At 38.0% G+C, this 25,939-nt stretch overlaps 1 protein-coding gene across 4 annotated transcripts in view; it reads left to right on the forward strand.

Moving 5' to 3' along the window:
• Positions 1–24,487, forward strand: part of ralgps2 (Ral GEF with PH domain and SH3 binding motif 2) — a 113,685-nt gene extending 89,198 nt beyond the window's left edge. For 3 of the 4 annotated variants that reach the window (XM_059340950.1, XM_059340951.1, XM_059340952.1), the window contains exons 10-21: positions 3,455–3,592; positions 6,438–6,528; positions 7,682–7,749; positions 8,290–8,428; positions 8,886–9,037; positions 10,923–10,977; positions 13,218–13,295; positions 14,781–14,886; positions 17,340–17,432; positions 18,860–18,965; positions 19,381–19,472; positions 19,997–24,487. In XM_059340950.1, coding sequence (XP_059196933.1) covers positions 3,455–3,592; positions 6,438–6,528; positions 7,682–7,749; positions 8,290–8,428; positions 8,886–9,037; positions 10,923–10,977; positions 13,218–13,295; positions 14,781–14,886; positions 17,340–17,432; positions 18,860–18,965; positions 19,381–19,472; positions 19,997–20,026 — 1,148 coding nt within the window. In that variant the 3' untranslated portion in view covers positions 20,027–24,487. The remainder of the gene's footprint in view (positions 1–3,454; positions 3,593–6,437; positions 6,529–7,681; positions 7,750–8,289; positions 8,429–8,885; positions 9,038–10,922; positions 10,978–13,217; positions 13,296–14,780; positions 14,887–17,339; positions 17,433–18,859; positions 18,966–19,380; positions 19,473–19,996) is intronic. The other variant, XM_059340953.1, reaches the window with a different exon arrangement.
• Positions 24,488–25,939: the final 1,452 nt, after the last annotated feature.

Raw genomic sequence — 25,939 nt, forward strand, 5'->3', positions numbered from 1 at the left:
GGAGAAGGGGGATGAGGGTGTGGGAGTTTGAGATTGCCTTTTTTTTCTCTTTCTTCCTCTCAATTTTTTTTTTTTTTTTTTTTTTTGGAGTGGCCCAGCCTACCTCTGATGTCACTCCAGTGGAAAAAAGACAGAAAAAGAGAATAACATAGCTGCCTCATTAAGTTTCCCATCCTCAACAATGAACGTCTTGATTCTTTATAGAAGTTGAGTGAGAGGAAATGAGATCTGCTTGAATTCAGAAGTGTTTGTGCTGTGTCTGGGCTATGAATTGCTTTGGACCCTTTTTTCTTTGATAAAAGCATGCAATTCTCTCCATTTTTTTTTTTTTTGTTGCCTTTCTCCTGTCATGTAGCAGTTGGAAGAGCTGATTCTAATGCTGCTGAGGTTTCTGAGCAGCTTCCTGTAGCGTTTCAGCTGTGAGAGCAAAGAAAAATAAAGGCAGATAAAAAGCTGGAAAATCTTAGCTCCGGGTGTAGCTCATCTGGTCCTTATCATCACTATCATGTGTGCAGGTGTGTGAGACATGGACAGATATGATTTTTTTCTGCTAAAATATATGAAAGATCTGTTCGATAAATGGCTAAGAAGAGCAGGAGATGAGTGTTTTCTCCATACTTGGTGAGGCAAGGCAAGGCAAGTTTATTTATATATATATATATATATATATATATATATATATATATATATATATATATATATAGCACTTTGAGATTTCTGTATGAAAAGTGCTTTACAAATAAAATGTATTATTATTATTATTATTATTATTATTATATAGCACAATTCGGACACAGGGACATTCAAAGTGCTTTACAGGGGCAAGATTAAAATACATAAAACACATTAGAAGACATTTAAAAGTGAATAAAAAAAAAAAAAGGGAATGAATAAAACATTTAAGAGCGAATGAATAAAAATTACAGGTTAAAATGGAAACAGAAAAATCTTCAGACTTGATTTAAAAGAGCTGAGAGTTGCAGCAGACCTCAAGTTCTCAAGTGGTGATTACATTTTGCCCCTTTTTCCCCCTCAGGTATCATTTTGATCTTCTCCTATACATTTTGCTACATGTAAACAGCATACAAAGTGTATGTGTACCCTGACCACAGCTCCTCTGAGCACGCATCCGCCTGTGTGTGTTCCAGGCAATATGGATTTGTGCATGACTAACTGCTGTTATCCCTGACATGCTCTCAAAAGAGCAGCAACAGCGGTTAAGCCTTCAGGATCCCTCTCTTCCTCCTCTTCTGCCCATCTCTCACTTTCCCCCCTTACAGCTGTGTCTCCAAACTCTTGTAAACTGCTTCTCCTGCTCACAACCTCTCTCCGGCTGATTCTAATCAGATGGTGTTGTGTTTGTGTGTGTGAATGGTTATCCTGAAGACCTTTTATCTGCTGGATCTGCTCCTGCAGTCCTGCCGTTGCTTATTTTTACGTCTGTGTTTAGACTCTCTGTGCACAGCATTGTAAATGCATCTACATGTACTGTAACACCAATTTGGGAACTTGTGTGATGTAGGGTTGTCAAAAGTATCGATACTCAAAAAAGTATCAATACTAAAACGTTGTATCCGGATACAATACTCATTTCAAAAGTATCGAGTATCTGAAGCTTGTTATCATAGTTTCTTTTTGCACAACTGTTTTTTATTATAAATATTTAACCTGTGGTTCTGTTCATTTTTACATGTTGCATTTTTCTTGTTATTAAAAAATATTTCTGTTACATTTTAGGGTCTTTGTTTTTATCCTTGTGGTGTCAAAAATGGTATCGATTACCGATTATTTCTCTGAGTATCGGTATTGAGTTGAAAATTTTAGTATTGTGACAACCCTAGTGTGATGTAGTCTACTGTGTCATAACTTTTCTTACATCTGCACTCAATCTCAACGCCGGCGTGTGTGTGTGTGAAAGAAACATTAAGCAGAAAGAAAGAGACACCATCAGTTCACTTTAAAGCTTGTTAATCTCTGTTTTCAGAATGGTGGGAAGTCGCTCCTGGGTTTGTCTCTTAATCTTAATATTTATGTAATGAGAGACTAAGAATCTCAGCTCTGCTCCAAGTCTGCCAAAAAGAGGCTAGAACAGAGGGAACAGGGGGGAAAAGAAAGATGGCCTTGAGTTGGAAAGGCTGAAGAGAAGATCAGTCATCCACTCAAGACATTCTTAACTCCATGGGGAGCGGATCAGGGGGGGAAGTCTGTTGGAAAGTTGAGAAAAGTGTTGCAAACAGGAGAGTTTGTGTCGGGTTCTTCCTCTGGTTTTATCAGACAGGCGGTCTGTGATGACAAGCTGGTCTTCAGACTAGAAACCCACAGCTGCGTGGCACTTGCATCATTCATTGTGGCCCTTTTATGATGTCCAGCTTTGTTTGTGTCTACGTGTTTGCTTTCTAACGAGCTGAGCTTTCTGTGTTAAGGCAGCAAAACTCTTGTGTTCCCTGCTGGTGTTTACAATAACACCTGCAACAGATGGACACCGTCCTCATTTGGCTTGCAGCCGGACACTCGACTCACTAATAGGCAGAGGTGGACAGAGTAGCCAAAGAATGTACTCAAGTAAAAGTACTGTTACTTAAGATTATAATTACTCAAGTAAAAGTAAAAGTACTCATAAAAATAATTACTCAAGTAAGAGTAAAAAAGTATGCAGTGAAAAGACTACTCAAGTACTCAAGAGTACAAGTAGTTGCATTTGATTGGCAAGATCATTTTCTAATGTTTTTTATTGGCTGAAAGCTGAAGACGTAGAAATAGATCTCGCATGTAATTAAAAAAAAAGATTAAAAAAAAAAAAAAAGTAACTACCATCACATAGCCAAATGGAACGGCGTAAAAGTACCGTTCCTTCTTCAAATATATACTCAAGTAAAAGTAAAAGTATGGTCCAAAAAAACTACTCCTAAAATTACAATTTATGTCGTAAGTAAGTATTTGTAACGGAGTAAATGTAGCGCGTTACTACCCACCTCTGCTAATAGGGTTGTCAAAAGCATCGATACTCAAAAAAGTATCGATACTAAAACGTTGTATCCGGATACGATACTCATTTTCAAAAGTATCGAGTATCTGAAGCTTGTTATCATAGTTGCAGTTTCTTTTTGCACAACTGTTTTTTATTATAAATATTTAACTTGTGGTTCTGTTCATTTTTACATGTTGCATTTTTCTTGTTGATAAAAATATTTCTGTTAAATTTTGGGGTCTTTGTTTTTATCCTTGTGGTATAGAAAATGGTGTCGAGTATCGAATATTTTCCTGAGTATCGGTATCGAGTCGAAAATTTTAGTATCGTGACAACCCTAGTTTCCTGCTGGTGTTTACAGTAACACCTGCAGCAGATGGACACCGTCCTCATTTGGCTTGCAGCCGGACACTCGACTCACTAAGAAGGGCTGTGTGTTTCTCCTGCTTTGGTGTAACGTGTTGCATCTTTTTCTGTTTATTTCAGGGATGTACCTGTCCGATCTGACGTATATAGACTCAGCGTATCCCTCCACGGGCAGCATACTGGAGAACGAACAGAGATCCAACCTGATGAACAACATTCTCAGAATCATATCGGACCTGCAGAGATCCTGTACATACGGTGAGTTTAGACACAGCACCACATTCATGGGATGGCAGGAAAAACTGCAAGATCCATGTTTATACTTGGCCAACGTCAGTCCAGTTTAAGTACAGGTACATCTAAAAGATATAGAATATTGTGAAAAAGTTCAATATTTTTTGTCAATTATTTCAGAAAGTGAAACTCGTATAGTATATAGATTCATGGTAACACTTTAGATTAGGGAACACATATTCAACATTAATTAGTTGCTTATTAGCATGCAAATAAGTAACATTAAGTAGTGATTATTAAGTACGGTAGTTATTAACGCCTTAATCTGCATGACCTTATTATACAACCAGTAAGCCATTAACTGAGAGTTTCCCTCAATAAACTCAGAATTATTGCTTATTAGTAATAAGTAAGGAAGTCGTTGTATATGAGTTACCATCTTAATATGCTTTACTTTGTTTGGACTTTATAAGTCTCCACATAGTGGTGAATGAAACCATCGAAACGGCCGAAATATCCAACTTCTCCAGACCTTTGATGTGACTGGTGGCTTTACAAAGTAAAGCATATTAAGATCGTAACTCGTATACAACAACCTCCTTACTTATTACTAATTAGCAATAATTCTGAGGTTATTGAGGGAAAACTCTTAGTTAATAGCTTACTAGTTGTATAATAAGGCCATGCAGAATAAGGCATTAATAACTTCTTAATAATGACTAATTAAGAGCCAATATGTTACTTATTTGCATGCTAATAAGCAACTAATTAATGTTGAATGTGTTCCCTAATCTAGAGTGTTACCAGATTCATTACACATAGAGTGAAATATTTCAAGTCTGTATCTCTTGTAATTTTGATGATTATGTCTTATAGAGAATGAAAACCCAAAACTCAGTGGTTCAGGTGTATTCAAGTTATACAACTTACCATTAGATGAGTGACTACAGCTGCTGTAACTGCTGAGCGTGTTGGAGCATTATAATATCACTGTATGCTTTAGCTTGGCGGCTCGTCATAGTAGCACATTGTATTAAGTTGGATCGAAATTGAAATACATCAATAAGTCAGGTCCCTAGTGGTTTATTGTGTTGCAAAATAGTATAAATTTATGAAAAAGTGATGCTGTGTGGCAGAAATAAGTGTTGTTTTACTGTTACTAAGCATTATTCTGTGTTATTGCATTATTTACAATTACTCTCTGACATTATCTGGTGTTTCCTTGGAAGTGAGAGCAGCCGAAGGTGTTAAAGGGTTATGTGTATGACGCAATTGAAAGGCGACCAAATAAAACACATCATTACCATTAATTTGTTGGAAACATTTGAGATGATGTAAGTACACAACTCAACAATACTACTATGGTTTAGCTTGTGTTGTTTGTTCCTTAGTGATCTACAGCTTACTTTATGCAAAGTATACTGCCCTACAAAGCCTGACTGCAGTAACTACACAGAGGGGAAAACTGAGAAAAACAGTTTTTTAACATTTTTTAACCGGCCAGCCAAATGGGTTATAGGTAGGTTAGTGATATGACACTTATTTCTATATGTAGTGATGATGTAATTTGGTAACACTTTACAATAACCATCATTTATAAATGGTAAACAGATAGTTTATTAATGTTGAATCATCATTTATAAACCGTATATAAACCATTTAGAATGGTAAATACATCATTTATTAGTGTTTAACTAACTACATCATTCACAAATGGCAAATATATGGTATATTTATGTAACTTTATAGTTACATTACCATTAAAACACAATTAAATAATAATTAAATGTTTATTAATAGTTTAGTTGCACTCATTATAACATTTTTAACACCATATTAAGTATGTTAATGATTCATATACTTTTAAGAAATTGGTTGAAAACATTAAAAGATTAAATATGTATAGCACTTTGTAAATGGTTAATAATTGGTTTATAAACCATCTATAAACATTACTTAGTTGGTTATTGTAAAGTGTTACCTGTCATTTTTATGCTCAAATATCATGGCGATTTATTTGATCTTTGACCCAAAAAATTTAGTTACCAAAACCAGAGTGCAGTTACTACAATGTTGTTGTCTTCTTTCGGCTTTTATATTTTGTTTTCAGTGAATAAGCATTTTCAAATTGATTTTGTTATAAGTGTGTTTTAAAGTGTTTAACAGCTCTATTCAAAGATTTGCATATTTTAGACTTAACATCATAAAGTAATGTTCTATTTTAGTCTATTTTTAGTATATGTTATCATTTTATCTCACTTTTTTACTTGATCACTATCTAGATAATAATGTCCCTATCAAAATAAACTTATAATTTTTATTATTCTTGTCTTCACTATTCAACATAATGAAGAATATATATCATATATCATTGTCGTTTTGGTCATGGATCAGACATGCAATTTTTATATCATTATTTCTTTGAAATAAAGCAAAATTGAAGTCTAAAACTTTGTCACAAGATAAAACGGACATCAAGGAGTTCAATTTTACTCAATTCAATAAAAAAACTCAATTTCGCCCCAAAAATGTAGTTACTGCGGTTCGGCTTTGTAGGGCAGAATAAACCATGCACATCGTAGTGGAGAAATACTAAGTATTCAAAAATGAGTCACAGCTATAACCAAGGGTCCAACTACGACCTCTTTGAATCTCACACCACAAAGCCCATTCCAAATAAACTAAAACTAATAAAAACTCAACTAAAACTAGCAAACTCACTCTAAAAACGAATTAAAACTAACTGAATTTGAAAACAAAAATTCACAACGAAATTAAAGCCAAAACTAATGAAAAATCCAAAACTATTATAACCTTGGTCCAGACATGCTTTGTAGTCTAATGTTTGTAATCATCTTCCTCCTTTCAGATGTCCCAGTGTTGCCTCATGTCCAGAAGTATCTCAACTCAGTCAGGTACATCGAGGAGCTGCAGAAGTTTGTGGAAGACGACAATTACAAGTAAGAAACTGAATTCAGATGGACACCAAGCTGGTCTCATAACTTTACTCACACGGGTAGTTCTTCTTCCAGAAGGCTCAGAATAGCTGTTTTTTTTATCCTGTTAATAATTTATGCTACCTATATATCAGAAGACTTTGAAAAGATTTGGAAAAGACTTCTGCAAGACTATCAGCTCACATCTAAAGACAAGTGTTTAGAGTTTTTAGTCTCAGACTGATATTCTAGAAAGACTGTGAATATTGCAGGGTAACTATTTACAAGACTACAACTAGATTTCCTTCAACATTTTTTACCTACCATGCAATTTTTTTTTTTTTAAAAAGGAGAGGAGAAGACGCCACAAAAGGCCCCTCACAAAGCTGAAAAAGGGTTTCTGTTTTTATCACATGAAAAGTTGACTATTTTACAGTAAAAATAGATATAAGGAAGAATAAAGGAAAGGAACATTTAGAAATAAATTCACGATATACATTTGTCCTATTTAATAATAATTTGTTTAATTGAATAATTATATGAAAGAAACTAAATGAAAGTTGATAGAGCTGATAAGTATGACACATTAATCATCAATTATGTATTACTTATTTATGTATACATTTATTTATACATTTTAACTGGGTCTCCTTACTGTTCTCTTTACTAAGAAACAGCACCCCCAAAAATCCTGCTTGTGGCCATAAATATATGACATCACTATATTTTTATTTAGGACTGAGCTTACTAACATTATTGTGATGTTCCTTTTTCCTGTGGAAGTGGTTTTACTGGCCGATCTGGAACCGGGGACCTTTCCCCGCTCATCTATTGGTTGGTGATTGTGTTACGTCACTGAGACTTGAGATAGTATGAAACACGTTTGATATGATCCAAACCAAGACTAGGAAAAGACTGATATGAAACAGAGCAGATTACTACCTTAAACGTAACCATGGAGATGACGGGAGCGCTGTGACTCCAGTAAAAATCCTAGATTTACTAAAGACTTTCAGTTTTTAGTCTGGGAATGGGAAAATCGTTTGGTGTAAGCGCAGCATTAGTTGTTTGCTGTCTGGCTCAGTCCTCATCCTTCTTAACCAAAAACATTCCATCCCCATAATTACTTTGGTGGATGAATTCAAGCTGATGCATTTTTTGATTGTTCTTTATTTAGGTTGTCACAGAAGATTGAGCCAGGCACCAGCACACCACGAGCAAACGCCTCCAAAGAGGATCTAGTCGGTAAGTCGGGTGTTAAATGTAGAATTTAACCCATAATAACCCAGACCTGTTTATCCTTAAAGGAAAATGATGGGGGATATACCACAGACCAAGTGGACCCCATAGAACACATTTATGATGTTTTTAAAAAAATCCTACCCCTAAATGTCAAAGATCTGTGATGTGACATATATGATACATTGGGCGTTTATGATATTCATGTTTATAATATTTCTTATTTTAAAATGAAAAACTAGACACATTTTCTGCTTACAGAGACACAAATTTGCCTTTTTCTTTGCATCGCCACAACATTTATCAAAATTGCAGTCAATTCACAGTTCTGTTTCCAGTCACACCCATGTTTTGGAGAAGTCTTGCTTAGGGATTTAATGAGTTAAGGTGAAGCATAAAGCTGAATATGGGAGATTCTAGAAGATTTAAAGTGTTTGTTACACGGGTGTCACCATGGGTTCTTATGGGTTAAGCCGTCTATCATCTCCTTTATTTGCATTCTTCCTGCTCTATAAAACTGTCCTTCCCTCTCACTCTCACCTGCAGGTCAGGAAGCGTCAGCATCTCCTCTCTGCGGCCGTAAAATCACGGTAGCAGCTGAAGGAACCAAAGTCCCGGCCACGCCGCCCTCCCCCAGGAACCTGCTGCCCTACGGACACAGGAAGTGCCACAGCCTGGGCTACAAGTCAGTTTCTGTTTTCAGTTATAATAACGCACAACGTACGAAACTATGTTGTGAAACAAAAATAGGTACCGCTTTATATTAAGGTCCTTGTAATAACCATTAATTAACAAGTAATAAGGCCCTTGTAAGTCCTTATAAGATGCTTATTAACATTATTGTGTGTTTATAAGCTTATATAAGTGTTAATAATGGCATTACAAACACCCATGACCCACCCATTATGTCTTTGCCATGCCTTTATTAATCTTATTTTGTTTGCTTATTGATATTAAGATATACTTTATTGCTCATCTATTATAAGCTAACTATAAGTTAACTATGCTTTTTGCAACTACCGGATCTAAAGCGAGAACAATGCCTTATTACTTGTTAATTAATGGTTATTAAGGAACTTATTTTAAAGCGTTACCCAAAAATCCTACTGACTTGTTTCTTTCATCCTTCTGTGCCCTCATAGTTTTATCCATAAGATGAATACAGTAGAGTTTAAAAGTGCGACGTTCCCTAACGCGGGTTCTCGCCACCTGCTGGACGACAGCGTGCTGGAGAGCCACAGCCCCACCAGGGGACAAGCAGAGAGCTCCACTCTGTCCAGCGGGATCTCACTTGGTAAGACAAACACAGATATCATTCCACACTCTCAGAAAATAAAGTACAGAATTATACCTTTAGGGGTACGATGGCTTGTCACTGGGGCAGTACCCTCAGAAGGTACAATTTTGTACCCTTGACACTGGGTACTTATTTGTTCCCTTGTGGTTTGTACCTTACAAAGACCAATCTTCTACCTTTGGTGGCAATGAGCTAAAGTTTCCTGATAAAGACAAATTGGTGCCAAATTTCAAGCTCTCAAACTTCTTATAAATTATGTCAATGTGCAACATATAGGCAGAGAAATAACATTAAAATTTTTGGGAGTCTGACTGCTGATTAAAACAATGCATCGGTTTTAGAGCGTGTTTTAAAGACAACTTTACATTTTAATAGGTAAGTGTAATTTTATAAATTTTCATTCATTTGTTGGCTAAGAGCCCCGGCCGGCGGGGCAACAGCACCCCTGTATAAATGAAAAACGTCTCAGGGCAGTTAAACAAGCACGAATATAGTCATATAGACCCTATATAATAGAGAAAAAACTATTGAAAAATACATTTGTTTTTGGCAACTGACATTTGTCTATTGTACCCCTGCATGTAGAAAAAAAGGGTACATATATGTACCTTTTACCACTTGGGTACATATATGTACCTTTTGGGCCCTCAAAAAGGTACATTCATGTACCTTAAGGTCCAATAATTGGCCCTATGGGGTACATTAGTGTAGATTGTACCTCGAGGGACAAAAAAGGACTCGTACAGCACCCCTATTTCTGAGAGTGCATACTGACTCACCCAGACCTCCCAGTCAGGGGCGCAGATGGGATTTTTGAACTGGCGGGGAACGCCAGCTCAATGAGTTATTTTTCCACTCCATGCCTTAACCAAAATGTGTTTTATTTAAGTATTTTTGAATGAACTGTAGTGTAAACAACAACCAACATATATACATAAATAAAAAGGAGTTTGTACATGAAATTCCCAGTGCAGCCAAACAAATTTACTGACTTGAAGCTGACTCAATGAAGGACCCAAAAACATCTCTCCTCCTTTCATTACTTGTCTGTCAGGATTTTCTGAGACTATGATGGGGGGACCCAAACAAAGTCCAGGTGTGCTCCCCCAGAGGACCTTTTTGACCTAAAAGCCTAAATTTGGTCCCTCTCGCACATTCTAATGCCACTATTAGGGTTATTATATGTTTAATTTAAGGTGTTATATTTATTTTTATAACATGTAAAAATGAACAGAACCACAGGTTAAATATTTATAATAAAAAACAGTTGTGCAAAAAGAAACTTCAACTATGATAACAAGCTTCAGATACTCAATACTTTTGAAAATGAGTAATGTATCCGGATACAACGTTTTAGTATCGATACTTTTTTGAGTATCGATACTTTTGACAACCAATGCTAAACATATAGCAGCTAGCGTGGACGTTAGCCGGACTTGCTATTGCTAAACTTAATGGCAAAAATTGCACTGGTCTGTTGGACTTGAACAAATATAAACAATATTTTTGTTGCTTAAGCTTATGTATTCAGTCATTATTCAATGGTATACTAAAAATCCATGTGAAAAAATGACTTCTCACTGTTCTCAGGTCAAATATTTATATGCGATCAAAATGCGATTAATTTCGATTAATTAATTACAAAGCCTCTAATTAATTAGATTTTTTTTTTTTAATCGAGTCCCTGCCCTAATATAAATATATATGATTCATGGCATTATAACTGTTTTTTAGTTGAAAGACAAGTTTGCGTTCTCCCTACGTCTAACCACGATTGTGCTGATTTCACAAATGTGCAAGACTTGAAAAATGTACTACTTGTAACCATGATGCTCAGTTTGTGACTTCACTGACTTGTTTGTGATGGTTTGTGTGTGTGCAGGGAGCAGTGAGGGCTCTGAGCTCAGTGAAGAGGTGTCTTGGCCGGCTTTTGAGAGGTAAGCTCACCACGTCCGTGTCTGCAGCGCTTTTTTCATCACATCCACATGTAAGATCATAAAATACCCCCATCCCTGATGTGATTGTATCATTTTCCAAGCTCTGGCCTCAAGACGCAGCTTTGCAAAATGATCGGCCGTTAAAACTCACACAGGAGTGCCGCGTCCAGCTTTGCTTTGAGCCTTGCAGCCAGGGCCGACATGCCTCATCCCTCCAACGCTGCTCTCAGATGCTTCTGCAGCAGCAGCAGCCTGAAATGTATTAAGAGCTTAACATTTAAATCCCCTAACCAGCAAGTCTCTCTGTGCCAACAAGTGTCTGGAGCCACACTCACTAGTCCAAGAATCAGCTGGCCTGAAAAATCATCTGAACCTTCTCTCCAAAACCCCATTTCTTTAACCCTCTGAACCCCATATGGATATTTTCTTTTAAAAACTGTCAACATTGTACCATTTAGAGAAATTGTAAGAACAGGCATTATCTTCAGATTTTCTTCAGTCCTTAACAAATCGTGATTTTTAAATCAAAATCACTTTATTCTCATGTTTCAGTTTTGCAAAAATGAAACAGTTTGCACCAACCAGATCCTGTAAAATACATTAAATATTGCATTTTCTCAGCACAACTGTTAGGCCATGAATGTCACAGGAAAACTGGTAGTCTCATTTGATTCAAAGATTCAGTGAAACTCCAGCTGAACTGCAGGCTGTTGTCCTGAGAGGACAAGAGAGGTTGTCAAAATGTAAATGGTTCAAAATGTAAAACATATGGAGACCCCATTATTTTAACCCATTTAAGCCGGGAAAGCATTAAAACCTGGGGCGCTCTTGCGTTATTCTACCATTAAAGCTGGGAAAGCGGATACGTCGTTTTGTAGTATTTGTAGTTTTTTCAGCCTATTTTCGGTCTCTTGGCCAATGAAATGCATCAGAATACATGTGGGAGTGTCACAATGCATCATGGGACTTTTCCAGAACTGAAATCATGGCGGAAGACAACTATAGCAGAGGGAGCTCAGATATAACAGCTATAAGCTCTCAAATACTTTTCATTTCATTTCTATCTGCTACAGAGGCTGAAAAATCGATTATTTAGTAGGTGTTGACACTTCTGTTGAATTTCCAGAAAAACTTCAGGTTTTAGGGGGTTATTTTAAAATCGCCCAGAGGTTTTACAGGCATTTTTTTCCAGCTGTTTAGGCCTAAATGGGTTCATATTAGTAACACTTGTGGGCACTTGGAAAAAATGTATGTGTATATATTAATAAAATTAACGCGTTAAAAAAATTGACGCATTTTAATCGCACTTATTTTTGCACCGCGGAACGTTTCTCACTGGATGAGTTTCAGGAGGACCGATTATACTGGAGCACCAACTAGCGTTGATGAGTTCAGACAACAACAAACCACAGTGAACATGAAGGAAGAAGCTGATGAGACCTTTGGTTGGCCCCGTGGATGATGGGACATTTAGTTACTAAAAACCAACGGATGGAAGCGTCCATAAGAGCATGGTTGTGTTGCTATGCAACAAGGAATTCACATATCACCGCAGCACATCCAGCCTCAAGTATCACCTCAATGCAAAACATATAGCAGCTAGCGTGGACGTTAGCCGGACTTGCTATTGCTACACTAAATGGCAAAAATTGCACTGGTCTGTTGGATTTGAACAAAAATAAACAATATTTTTGTTGCTTCAGCTTATGTATTCAGTCATTATTCAATGGTATACTAAAAATCCATGTGAAAAAAATTACTTCTCACTGTTCTCAGGTCAAATATTTATATGCGATTAAAATGCGATTAATTTCGATTAATTAATTACAAAGCCTCTAATTAATTAGATTTTTTTTTTTAATCGAGTCCTGGCCCTAATATAAATATATATGATTTATGGCATTTTAACTGTTTTTTAGTTGAAAGAAAAGTTTGCGTTCTCCCTACGTCTAACCACGATTGTGCTGATTTCACAGATGTGCGAGACTTGAAAAATGTAAAAAGGAGCAAAAATGGCTCTGGAGCTTGTTGAGGTTCAGAGGGTTAAACAAGTTAAATTCCTCAAACGCAAACACGCATTCATCAATAACTCCTCTAACCAAACGGCCGCTCCTCCATCCAGCCCTAACTCATGCAACTGAAGGGAAAAACAACAACAGCATCAACAAAGAACACCCGCTCAGCCTTAACCGTGTCCCGTGCCCCCTCTATCCTATCCTGTCTAATCTTATTCTGAACAGGACTCGGTTCTATCACTCTCTGGGCCCAGTGACCCGTGTGGCCCGCATCCCCTACAGAGGAGTCCTGAGGCCCAGCAGGTACACACAACCCGCCCGGAACCAACCCGAGCTGAACCGAACCTCTCTTATCCTCACTTCACGCCCCCCCTCAGCCCCCCCTGCCAGGGGCCGCTGTGTGCTGGTGCTTAGAGTGTGTGTAGTGCTGGTGGTGGGAAGCGTGTGTGCGTGTGTGCGTGTGTGCGTGTGTGCGCGTGTGTGTGTGTGTGTGTGTGTGTGTGTGCGTGTGTGTGTGTGTGTGTGTGTGTGGTGGTGAAATCACGAATCAGGTGACGGGCAAGGGGTCTGTTTGGGGCCATGACTCTTCATCTTTTGCTGCGTACAATCATTCTATAATCCACCTTTTGCTTTCTTAGATTTCTTGCATGTCTGCCTCACGCACACACACACACACACACACACACACACTAGCGTTGTCACGATACTAAAATTTTCAACTCGATACCGATACTCAGGAAAATATTCGATACTCGATACCATTTTCGATACCACAAGGATAAAAACAAAGACCCCAAAATTTAACTGAAATATTTTTATTAACAAGAAAAATGCAACATGTAAAAATTAACAGAAACACAGGTTAAATATTTATAATAAAAAACAGTTGTGCATAAAGAAACTGCAACTATGATAACAAGCTTCAGGTCTGAGGTAGTGCAAAAAATAAATAAATACAATAAACAATAACAATTAGAACAATATTTTGAGGTTGTATGCTGTGCACAATATTAGGCAAGCTTTTTAAAAAAAAAAAACTAACTTAACTTAAGTGTTCATTCCTTGGCTAGGTATCGATACTTTTGAAAATGAGTATCGTATCCAGATACAACGTTTTAGTATCGATACTTTTTTGAGTATCGATACTTTTGACAACCCTACCACACACACACACACACACACACACACACACACAGAGCTTATGGTCAACCTGGACTTCTTCTTCTTCTTCTGATAAGTTTCCAAGATCTTTTGCAGCTTGGACCCAAAAATGAGTTTCCACAGTCAACACTGAGCTCCATGTGTTACTGGAAACAAACTGTTACATCCTCATTCCTGAGGTCGAGAAGAACAGACTCCTCAGGATTATTAAAGCCAATTCTCATGGACGTTGCATATAAAAGTGTCCTTTGCGGTTAGAGATGGTTCGCTCTGTCTTTCTTTCTCTCTTTCCACCAGGCTTTACTGGGCTCCTGCTCTGGGCTTCCTGCTCTGATCCTCCAGACAGACACAATCTGCACACCACCTTGTCTGCTCTGCTCCTCTCTCTGCAGATACCAGTGTTAAGATTTATATCTGTGAAATTCACTTCTGTGAAAACAAGACAGAAATAGATGTAGCTTTAAAAAAAAAAGTACTTTCGTGAAGCAGAGTTTAAGGTAGCTTTGCAGATTGCGTCTGCCTTTTAGTTCATTTTGATCCGGTATGTGTGCGTGCATGTGTGTTTATTTCCTGGCGTGTGTGTGTTTGTGTGTATAGCTTGTGATGTTTGTCTTTGTCCTGCTGTAGCTCAGCGGAGTCGGAGGAGCTCGCAGTTCACTTGTATCCCGGAGCGGTCACAGTGCAGGGGGTGTTGAGACGGAAGACTGTGCTCAAGGAGGGCAAGAAACCAACAGTGAGATCCCACACACACACACACCGACACACACACACACACACACACTCGTATATATACATACATATCCGTACCAAGGTTGTTGTAGTTAACGAAAACTAATGAAATAACGAAAACTAGATATTGAAAGAACATTTTCGTTAACTGAAATAAAAATAAAAACTAGAGTTTTTGAAAAAACGATAACTAACTGAAACTGTATTGTGAGGTTACAAAACTAACTAAAATTATAGTGAAAATGTCCTTAGTTTTCATTCATAATTCAGTGTTTCTATTTGAACATGCAACACATGGTAAATATGTCTACTGAGACTGGGATGTCTACACTAGAACCAAAATTCAAAACACCCAGAACTGTAAGAGTTAATAACCTTATTGGGGCTAAGATGATAAACCAAAGGAAATAAAGGAAACATTTATTATGACCTCTTTGAATCACGGACCCAACACATAGCCCATTACAAAAAAACTGAAACTAATAAAAACTAAACTCACTCTAAAAACTCATTAAAACTAACTGAATTTGAAAATAAAAATTCACAACAAAATTAAAACTAAAACTAATGAAAAATCCAAAACTATTATAACCTTGCTACGTACACGTGCATGTCTCCATGTGCTGTTAATACACCTTTACCTACCTACCTGCTATACAGAAGCAGATGGGCAATAAAATCTGTCTGCAGGTCGGACCTCAGAGACTCCTTAACCTGCAGAACATCTTTGTTTCTGTCGGTTCTTCATACTAACTCTAATTCTCTTCATCTTTCACTGTGCTTGCATTTTTTCCCGTTTACTGCTTTTTTTGCCCTGTGCCTCTTTAGCAATTTTTATATCTGCACTGAGATGATCCTATTCTGTTTAGACTGGAAACCAATCTGGAGCTCTTCATGCAGTTGAAATAACTTAAAGCTGTCATAGGCAGCGTGGGTGATTTACGAGCGTCTTTGATGATGTAACAGGGTCTCAAATATTTTTTCCCAATCTGGCAATGTAGTCAGGCCAAATCTCCCTGCACCAGGAGTATTAATTAGTCACTTAGTCCCTTTTCCTTTCACATGCTTTCTCTTCATCTCATAACTCTCTTTTATTTTTCTTGTATTAGTCCTAAAAAGCCCTCAGTGTTTATGGAACAAGATATTCATTTTGCGCACTTATTCTGCTCATTCAACCAAGAATAGACAAGCAAAGACTTTCAGTTCCCCAAACCTCACAGCCTGATTCATCTCTCCGCCGTTCTAATCTCGCCTCTTTATCTGTCCCACTCAAGCTTTGTAAGTCAGTGATGCAGCACGGAACCAGAAATCTAATAAAATCTTTTTTCTGATTTGTTTTATATTTATTTAATGATTTATATATATTTCTTTTTAATCAAAATAGATAATAAAAAAGAATGTACACCACTGGTCAAAAGTCTTAGAACACACCAACTTTTCCAGAATTTAATTGAAAATTATGCAGTTTAATGTCTCAGTGTACTCTGAAATGAATGCACATTTGCAACATTTAAAATTCTTTATTGAGCATGATAGTGTTTTGAAAGTAAAAAAAAGATTCAAAATCACATTTTATGTTGAACTAAAGGACTAAAAAAAGACACAAAATTACCAAAAAAAGACACAAAATGACAAAAAAAGACATGAAAAGAATTCAAAAATGGACAAAATAGCCCAAGACTCCATAGAGTTAAGTTGTTAACCCATTTCTTGTTCCCTGAAAAAGGCCTACTTGTATAATTCTGAAATGTACATTATTTTTCAGTTTTGGTTAACCTTACCTTTTTTTATTTACCTCTGGCAGTTCACCACTTACCTTTGTACCCTTTCAAGCTGTTTTTTTGACTTGAACTGCTTGAATTTCAATAAAAAATGGAAAAATTGGGGTGTTCTAAAACTTTTGACCGGTAGTGTATATATATATATGTATGCACAGTAGTGTTCAAAATAATAGCAGTCCAATGTGACTAACCAGATTAATCCAGGTTTTTAGTATATTTTTTATTGCTACATGGCAAACAAGGTACCAGTAGGTGCAGTAGATTCTCAGAAAACCAACAACGCTCCTAAGGCTGTGCAATTGGGCAATTAGTTGAAAGGGGTGTGTTCAAAAATATAGCAGTGTCTGCCGTTGACTCTACAAACTCAAAACTATTGTACAAACGTTTTGTTGGACTTTTATTTTGAACACTACTGTACATGTGTTTTAATTTGATATGTTTTGTTTTTCTGTTGAACAATATTTAATGTTATTTTTGAAAGTTCAATAATTGCGTGATGTTGCCATATATATCTATATCTATATATATATATATATATATATAAAATTGTTAGAAGCCAAACCTGTAATTCAGAACTATATTCAATTTAGAAGAACCCAGCTCTAACTGTAGCCTTTCATTGTCTTAATCAGGCTGATGTGAAGTTGATGATTAGATTTCACTTTTGCACCTCTAGGTGGCGTCATGGACCAAATACTGGGTGGCTCTGTGTGGAACCCAGCTCCACTACTACCCTGCCAAGTCCCTGAAGGCCACGGAGAGAAAACATGTAAGACACACAAACATTCACACTGATTCATCAGCCCATCCTCTGTGCAACAATCTCATTGGCACATTTGGGCCATTTCTGTTCTGCAGTGGATAATAGAAATGTCAGATGAGGATATTAATTGATTGAAGTCTGAAAGTCTTCCACTTCTTCCATATGAGCTGCATTGATAGAAGTGAGAGTAAATGTACCAAAATACCCCAAAACACATTCAGACAACACATGATAGCCATTAGCTACTCACTAAGACATTCTGGTTAAAGAGTGAACCCAGAGGAACAATACTTAACCCTCTATGCTACGCATTATGATACCTGAATGGAAAAAAAGTTTGGAGTTTGGAAATAGACTAAATAAACACAATTTGAAGATTTTTTAGAAGAAATGTAGAAATGTGGGCAAAAATGGGTATGTTGCCTGAGGGCAACACCACCGTGCCATAGAGGGTTAAAGATTCTGCCTTGTTTTCTTTTAAATCAATACGCACATGAAGAAGGAAATTGTAGCGTGTGCGTGTGTGTGTGTGTGTGTGTGTGTGAATATGTGTGTGTGTGTGTGTGTGTGTGAATACGTGTGTGTGAGAATACGTGTGTGTGTGTGTGTGTGTGTGTGTGTGAAAACGTGTGTGTGTGTGTGTGTGTGTGTGAATACATGTGTGTGTGCGTGTGAATACGTGTGTGTGTGTGTGTGTGTGTGTGTGTGTGTGTGAAAACGTGTGTGCGTGTGAATACGTGTGTGTGTGTGTGTGTGTGTGTGAGAATACGTGTGTGAATGTGTGTGTGTGTGAGAATACGTGTGTGTGTGTGTGAGTGAGAATACGTGTGTGTGTGAGAGAATACGTGTGTGTGTGTGTGTGTGTGTGTGTGAATACGTGTGTGTGTGAGAGAATACGTGTGTGTGTGTGTGTGTGTGTGTGTGTGTGTGTGTGGACACGGTCAGTTTGACAGGAGTATTTACTGAAACTGTACAGGAGCTCGAAGGGAAGAAAGGACAGTAAGAACTGGAAGAAAACATCAAATGAGTGGACATGAGATGCAATGACTGTGTGTTTGTGTGTGTATGTATGTGTGTGTGTGTGTGTGTGTGTGTGTGTGTGAGACTGGACCAGGTCTGGTGTAGCGGGGGGGCAGACAGATGGTAGCACTCATTGAATAATGAGACCAATGACATCACTGCAGTCCTGTGTGTCACTCACAGGCTAATGAGAACCTTGTGTAGTTCACATGGTGCAGCTAGCTCAGAGACCAGATCCAGAGGTTCACACACACACACACACACACACACACACACACACACACACACACACACACACACACACAGCCACACAAAGCCTGTTTTAACATCCTGTCTTCTTAAGTGGCATTTAAACAAAACAGTCGTCTTGAGGGAGAACATGAATTTAATTAATGAAGTCATCCTCTGTCCAGTTCAAGTCCACGTCCAGTAAGAGCGTTTGTGTGGTCGGTCTGATGGCCATGATGGCGGACGACCCCGAGCATCCCGATGTCTTCTTGCTGACGGACTCTGAGCACGGTGAGTCAAACACACCCACACACACACACACACACACACACACGAAAGAAAAGCTTAACGGAAATGACTAACGCAAACATGCAGTCAGCTCTCTGAAAACGGATGCAGTAAAATGTGAACTGGGTCAGTGGAGTTTGGTTTGACTGGTGACATCACCTGTACACACACACACACACACACACACACACACCGTCATATTGAGCATTTTTCATGTTCACACACAACTTTTAACTCTCACACACACACAAACACACACACACACACTCTCTGTCCTGAACTTTTCCACTGTGACTTTGTTTTTGTTTTATGGGCCGGGCCAAAGTCAATGGAGGCCTCGGCCATCTTTCCAGAGCGCTGAGAAAACAGGTGGAAACGAGAGACCTGGCAACTCATGCTGTTTGTCTCTGTCGCCTAGGTAACACCTACAAGTACCAAGCAGGGAACAGAATGAACGCTTTGCTCTGGTTCAAACATCTGAGCGCTGCCTGTCAGAGCAATAGGCAACAGGTAAGGAGCTGCAGAAACACACACACACACACACACACACACTGTTAACCCTCTATGGTACGCATTATGATGCCATTTAGGAAAAAACATGTTTGGAGTGTTTTTGTCTTAATACAGAGTCAATAAACAATCTGAAGAAATTTTATATATATATTTATTTATTTTTGAAGTTTTTGGGGTTTGTTGCCCGTAGGCAGGTAATTAATAACTAAAAAAAAAATTCTGAGGTAATAAGTCAATTGAGAAATTTTCTCATTTTGCATTAAAATGAATGGACAGAAATCTTTCTGCAGCCAAACTTAGCACCCCCTGCTGGAATTTTCAGTAGAATGCAGCTTAAGGCACTTCCTGGTTTGCCTCCCTGCTCAGACCAGGAGGTTGCCGCCTGGTAGAAACCTGTTAGCCGCCTGGTGATTTTACAGGTTTATTATAATCTGACAGAAACTGTTCATAAGTAAAGAGAAGAAAAATCCATTTTAAATATCTCATTTACCAACCACACACCTGGCTTGTTTCACCCACAGGTGCCAGCCAATCTGATGTCATTCGAGTGACCGAAGCTGAGGAAGTGTGACTGAGCAAAGAGGGAGAGAGGGACGAGGAGACAGAGGAGGAGGAGGATGAGGAGGAGTATTGACTCAGTAGTGGGAGCTTTCACTGCCATGAGCCCTGAACGCCGATTCTCCGATTCTAGCCCCGGCCTCACTGCAGCCTCACCTGCCACCACTGCCTTAACCAGAGTACCCTGTGTGTGTGTGTGTGTGTGTGTGTGTGTGTGTGCGTGTGCGTGTGTGTGCGTGCGTATGTCTGTGTGCGTGTGTGTGTGTGTGTGTGTGTGTGGATGTTTGTGAGTGTTTTGGGTGTACTGACTACTGAACAAGGACCTGCACCACTGCTCTCGTCTCCCATTTGCTCTTGGTGTCTTTTTGTTTTTACTGTCCAGCACTTCAGTGGAGCCGTTCTTCTTCTCCTCTCCTCTCTCACAGACTGACAGACTGTTCTCTCGGGTGGACAGAGATAATCCTGTCATCTGCTTTTTGTTTTGTTTTTTAAAAGGGGGTTAACTGTTGTGTGCCCCGCCCCGCCGCCATGCTCGAAATGCAAGATTTTCCTCCTTTTAATCAGCTGGACTCACAATCACAGCACACGCACTCACACTGGACTAACTCGTTGGACTTTGGAGGGTTTGCAAACACTTTCTTTTACTTCCTCGGATCACACTTTCAGTTGTTCTCTTTATTCACTTGTGTTGGCTTGGAGTCATAGGCTTATTAACACACACACACACACACAAACAGGCCTATTTGATCACATCGACGTAAACATAAGGGCTCTGATTCGCAATTGATTCCAGCAGAAACAATTCCCACACTTCCTGAATGTGTCTAGTTTTTATTACAGACCCTCTTCTTTCTCATATACTCGCTAAGTGTTCTGTACGTATGTGTGCGTGTTTGTATAACTGCATTGGGTGAGGAGGGGTGGGAGGGAAAATATTTGCTTAAATCCCAAGAATCTTGTCCACATAGGTACGATCATCCCAGAATCTAAGCTAAGACGAGTTCACAGCTGGGTAGACGACAGTTCATCCTTTTTACAAAGCTGTATTTTTTGTGTTCTCCACTCCAGTGTTGTCTGCTCTCCGTCTACTGACGCTCGCTTCACCAGACTCTCACTCACACTCACTAAACACTACAGACTCGAAACTGTGAAGGAGTCCAAGAGAGAGAGCAACGAGTACTCATGATACATGATTTTATCTCCTCCTCTTCTTGTTGCTTAACGTGGTCGGAGCCTCTGGTCTGGAGCAGACATTCAAAGCTACCTGGAGCCATACAGACTTAAAAAAATGTTTGTTAATATTGTTTTGTGTTAGTTTTATTTTCCTTTTTTTGGGAGGGATGGTGCAGTTTCACAGTATTACCATGTAGTAGATGATCGCACGTCAATGTTGTTTTGTCTGTTACATTTGAATGTTACATTTTTCTGTGTTTTTTTCCCTTTTTGAAGCAGTTATTTTGAATATTTTATGTACATGTGAATTTTATTTTAGTTTTTTTTTTTGTTTACCCCTTATTCTGTTAACTACGGTGCCTAGGAAGGGACATGAAGGGGGGAAATCTAAGGTTAGCACAAAAAAAAAGAAGTTTTTTGTGAGATTTCACAAAATGTCAGTGTAGTTCCAGGTCACTTTGGTGCCAATAGAAACCGTAGACTTAACCAGGAAAGAGTACACTTTGCTGGACTAATTTTATTATCAATAAATCTGCTGCCTATTTTCTCGATTTATCGTTTGGTCTATAAAATGTTGAAAAATAGTGAAAAATGTCCATCCAAGTTTCTCAAAGTCCAAGGGGATGTCTTTAAATGTCTAGTTTGGTCATTGCAAATTTTCAGTTCTATTTGATATAATATAAAGCAGAGAAAAGTCGGAAATCTCCATATTTGAGATGCTGAAAAAAGCATTTTCTGGCATCTTTGCATGAACAGTTGCTTTACCCATTGATTATTGAAATAGTTATTATAACAGTTATTATTTTTGTAGTATTCTCTCACTTGTGTAATACTGTGCCTACCACCAGGAACTGATTTAACAGGTATTTTATGAACCTTGTGCTTCATTGTTGTGGTTATTTCCATAATCTATGGTTTCTGTAGGTGCAGAAGTGACCTAGAATTACATTAACTTTTTGCAAAATCTCACAAAAGTACATTATTAGTATTTTTTTTTTTTTTGCTCCTCCATGTCCCTGCTCCTGGTCTGTAATTAACATGGATCAAGCTCAATTTTTAGGCCCCAACTGTGTTGCATCTGATTTGAAATAAGCACCTTGGTTATAACTAGTGCCAAGAGATGTAACGTCACTGTTTTGTGTGTGTGTGTTGACGAAATGTCAGGAGGAGCAGAGCTGCAGTGGAATCAGATGTGGGTATTGTCTCGTTACAGTGAGAGAAAGAAAATGTCCAGTTCCCACTGTGCATCACACGTGTGTCACGGTGCCACAAATATATGTTTGCTTTCATTTGGAGCAAATTGCACACAAATGATCAAACGTGATCAGAATGATGGAGATGACAATGAGGGGGAAGCTTTTTTTTGCCCAATAATAATCAAATCCTTTTTTTTTTTAAAACAGCTGTTTACATTGTATGTTTACACAATCGTTTGCCCCAGTTCACAATCCCTTCACATGTACTGTATAAACCTTAGTATTACAGTATGTTAGAAACAGATGTCCTGCCTATCAACCGGGTATATTAAGTTCAGAGTTGGTTATATAAGAGGGTGATGGGACGGAGAGGTGAACATATCCACACTGGCAGCACTGGATCCCCTCTAATGTGCATCAATCAGTCTTCTCGAGCTTAATATGCAGTCAAACTGTCCTCAACATGATATACAAGTCAGACAAACAACAAACTGAGGCAAAGACAATTAAGTCCCTGTAAAAAGTCCTTTGTTAATGAACTAAAGGAGGTGATGACCCTGTGGACGAGTGAATGAGGAAGCCAAAGACAGGCATATGTGTAGGTGTGTATGCATACTTCTCTATTTTTCTAAAACATTGTAATTGAAGCCACATTGGCAACCCCTGGAGGTTGCCTGGTCACTGCTGGGGGGTGACCGGCTACCTTAATCCTCTGACTGTGTGACTGACTGCCAGCTCCACCAGTCATTGTACTAGAAGGGTGGAGAAAAGACAAGTCACGAGCAGATAAGAAGTAGAAACTGGTACTCATCTTGTGTCCATTGTGGCCTGTGAAAAAGCTTTTTTTCTGCACAATGGAGCAGGGAGTGTTTGAAGTGACAAATCCCAGAGCTGAAGCATTATGGAGGCTAGCCATAGCTGGTGAAGAGAGTCTGTGAGTGAAATGGGTGAGACAGAGTTTGGGGCTTTTGGGAGGTTTAGAGAGCTGCTTATGTCTGCAGATGATAGAGCTTAACCTGCCGTCCTTTGCAATATATTTGGAGCAGTTTACTATGAATTGATGCTGTCTCAATTAAAAAACAAACAAGGAGCTGGGATGTAAACAAACCCATTGTAGACAGTTAGCATCCCAAGCACATTTCCAGTCTTTCTTTTTGCTTTATCTGATGTTAATTGAGATGTAAGCGATGTGGATTCCTGAGTTTTATACTGAAACAAACCTTTTGGAGTCAAAAGTTCATTTGGATCAATTTGGGTTTATCATTCTTCCCCTTGAGAATTACCCAGATCATGTGGAGTGCTTTTTTTGTGAGGATTTCCTCACTGTAACCTGAGTTTACACAATTTCCTTTTTCTTTTCTTTTTTTTTTTACCATTTCTGTACAGTGTGTGGTCAAAATAAGGGAAACGCGTTTCATTTTGGGATGTTTTGTGGTTTTAGCTGAATCATTTCTTGAATTTCAAGGAAGTTCAATCACTACTCATATAATGACTCTGTAATCATCTGTTTGGGGGTGAGAGTGGAAAATTCAAATGTCAGGCGCTCCCCCTTTAGGATAATTTTGGTTTATTACGAAGAAACTTGATGCAATGCTTGACAATTTCCCCTTTCTGTGGTGAGTTTGTTGTTTCCTTTAAATTGACCATACTGTCTACAAATGCACAATTTGCCCTGTATTACCTGTTTCGAGTGAATCTGCCTCCTGAATTCATTCTTTTTAATGCTCATGAAAAATGTTTAACAGTTGAGATGAAGGTTTGGACCAGAGGAAGTGTTTTCAGTGCGGTTATACAATGTGTTTGTCCTCTGGTTTGGTGGAGAAGTGGAATTAATGTGAATCTGGACAGGCATCATTCACTGTTTACTAAGGACATCAACAAAAACCTTTGTTCAAGTCACTGAAAGTGACATGGGTGATGTGTAAAATGACCTTTGACCTCCACCCTTTACCTGGCTCTGTGTGTGTCTGTCTCTGTCTGCCCGTGTCATGACTGTGGCGAGCGCTGTGACCTCACTGCTGAGTGATGCGCCGCCTGGTGTGAAGACTGAGAACCAATAAACACTCTGCCCTTTTTTACTCCACACATCGATCTCATGCTCATTGTTCTCTTCAAGATTGTGTGTGACTCTTTATAGCTGACATTGGCGTAGACATGAGATGCACTGTAACAAATTGCTGTGTATTTACAACAGTATCCTACTGTATTTTAAAATAATTGTAAAAAAAAAAAAAAAAAAGTTAAATATGCATCCCTCACATGTAAATTAACAGTTAAATCGGTCAATTAACACTTGATAACTGTAATTTAACAGCATAAAACTGTATAATACTGTTAAATAAATTATAAATTACGATAAATACCCTGTAAAATAACCCCAACACCCACCGTTACCCTACGGTCATATACTGTAATACAAAATATTATTATTTTCATTTTGACTTACTGGATCAACATTTTGAACACAAAAAACACACACAAATAATTACAAAAAACACATAAAAACACAACAAAATTACAAAAAACACAAAAAAAAGAAAAAATTAAAAATACAAAAAACACAAAATAATAACAGAAAACACATAAAAACACAACAAAATTACAAAATAACAAAAACATAAAAACAACAAAATTACAAAAAACACAAAAAAATAAATTAAAAACACAAAATTACCAAAAAAACGAATAAAAACAAAAAACACATAAAATAAGAAATAAATTACAAAAAAACACAAAAATACAAAATACACATAAAAACACAAAGAAATTACAAAAAAAACAGTAAACACAAAAGATTGCATTAAAAATGCTGAATGCACACAGCAAAATTAGAAAAATCTCAACTAAAAAAAACAACAAACAACTACACTTGAAGGTGTTTTTTTTTAGCTTTGCAAAATACGATAATATACTGTTCAAATAAATTATAGTACATGGACTGTAAAATAACAGTTAAATACTGGCGTCCCTGCTGCCAGTATTTAACTTATTCTACAGTGAAATATAATCCAGTGTGGTTCAATACTATTAAACACAGATAATCAGTTCAAGCTTTGAAAGCTGCTGTTGGAGTTGTTGCCGATCACCATGACGACTGGGAGCTTCTGTAACTGCAGGTGAAAGTTGCCTTAATGCTGGTTTACACCAAAAGATGCTCACAGTCCCAGAGTAAAAACTGAAAGTCTTTAGTAAATCTAGGAGTTTTACTGGAGTTTCAGCGCTCCGTCATCTCCATGGTTCAGTTGAAGGTAGTAATCTGCTCTGTTTCATATCAGTCTTTTCTAGTCTTGGTTTGGATCAAATCAAACGTGTTTGATATTATCTCAAGTCTCAGTGACGTAACACAATCACCAACCAATAGATGAGCGGGGAAAGGTCCCCGGTTCCAGACCGGCCAGTAAAACCAGTAAAACCACATGAGCGTGTCATAAACATGACATGACACAATGACACTTTGAATTAACATTAATGCTCATGATACTTGTCATGTCATGTTTCTGACAGTAACTCTAATGTAGACACCTTCAAAATAAAGTG

Source organism: Centropristis striata, chromosome 9 (assembly GCF_030273125.1).
Source record: "Centropristis striata isolate RG_2023a ecotype Rhode Island chromosome 9, C.striata_1.0, whole genome shotgun sequence".
Lineage (NCBI taxonomy): Eukaryota > Metazoa > Chordata > Actinopteri > Perciformes > Serranidae > Centropristis > Centropristis striata.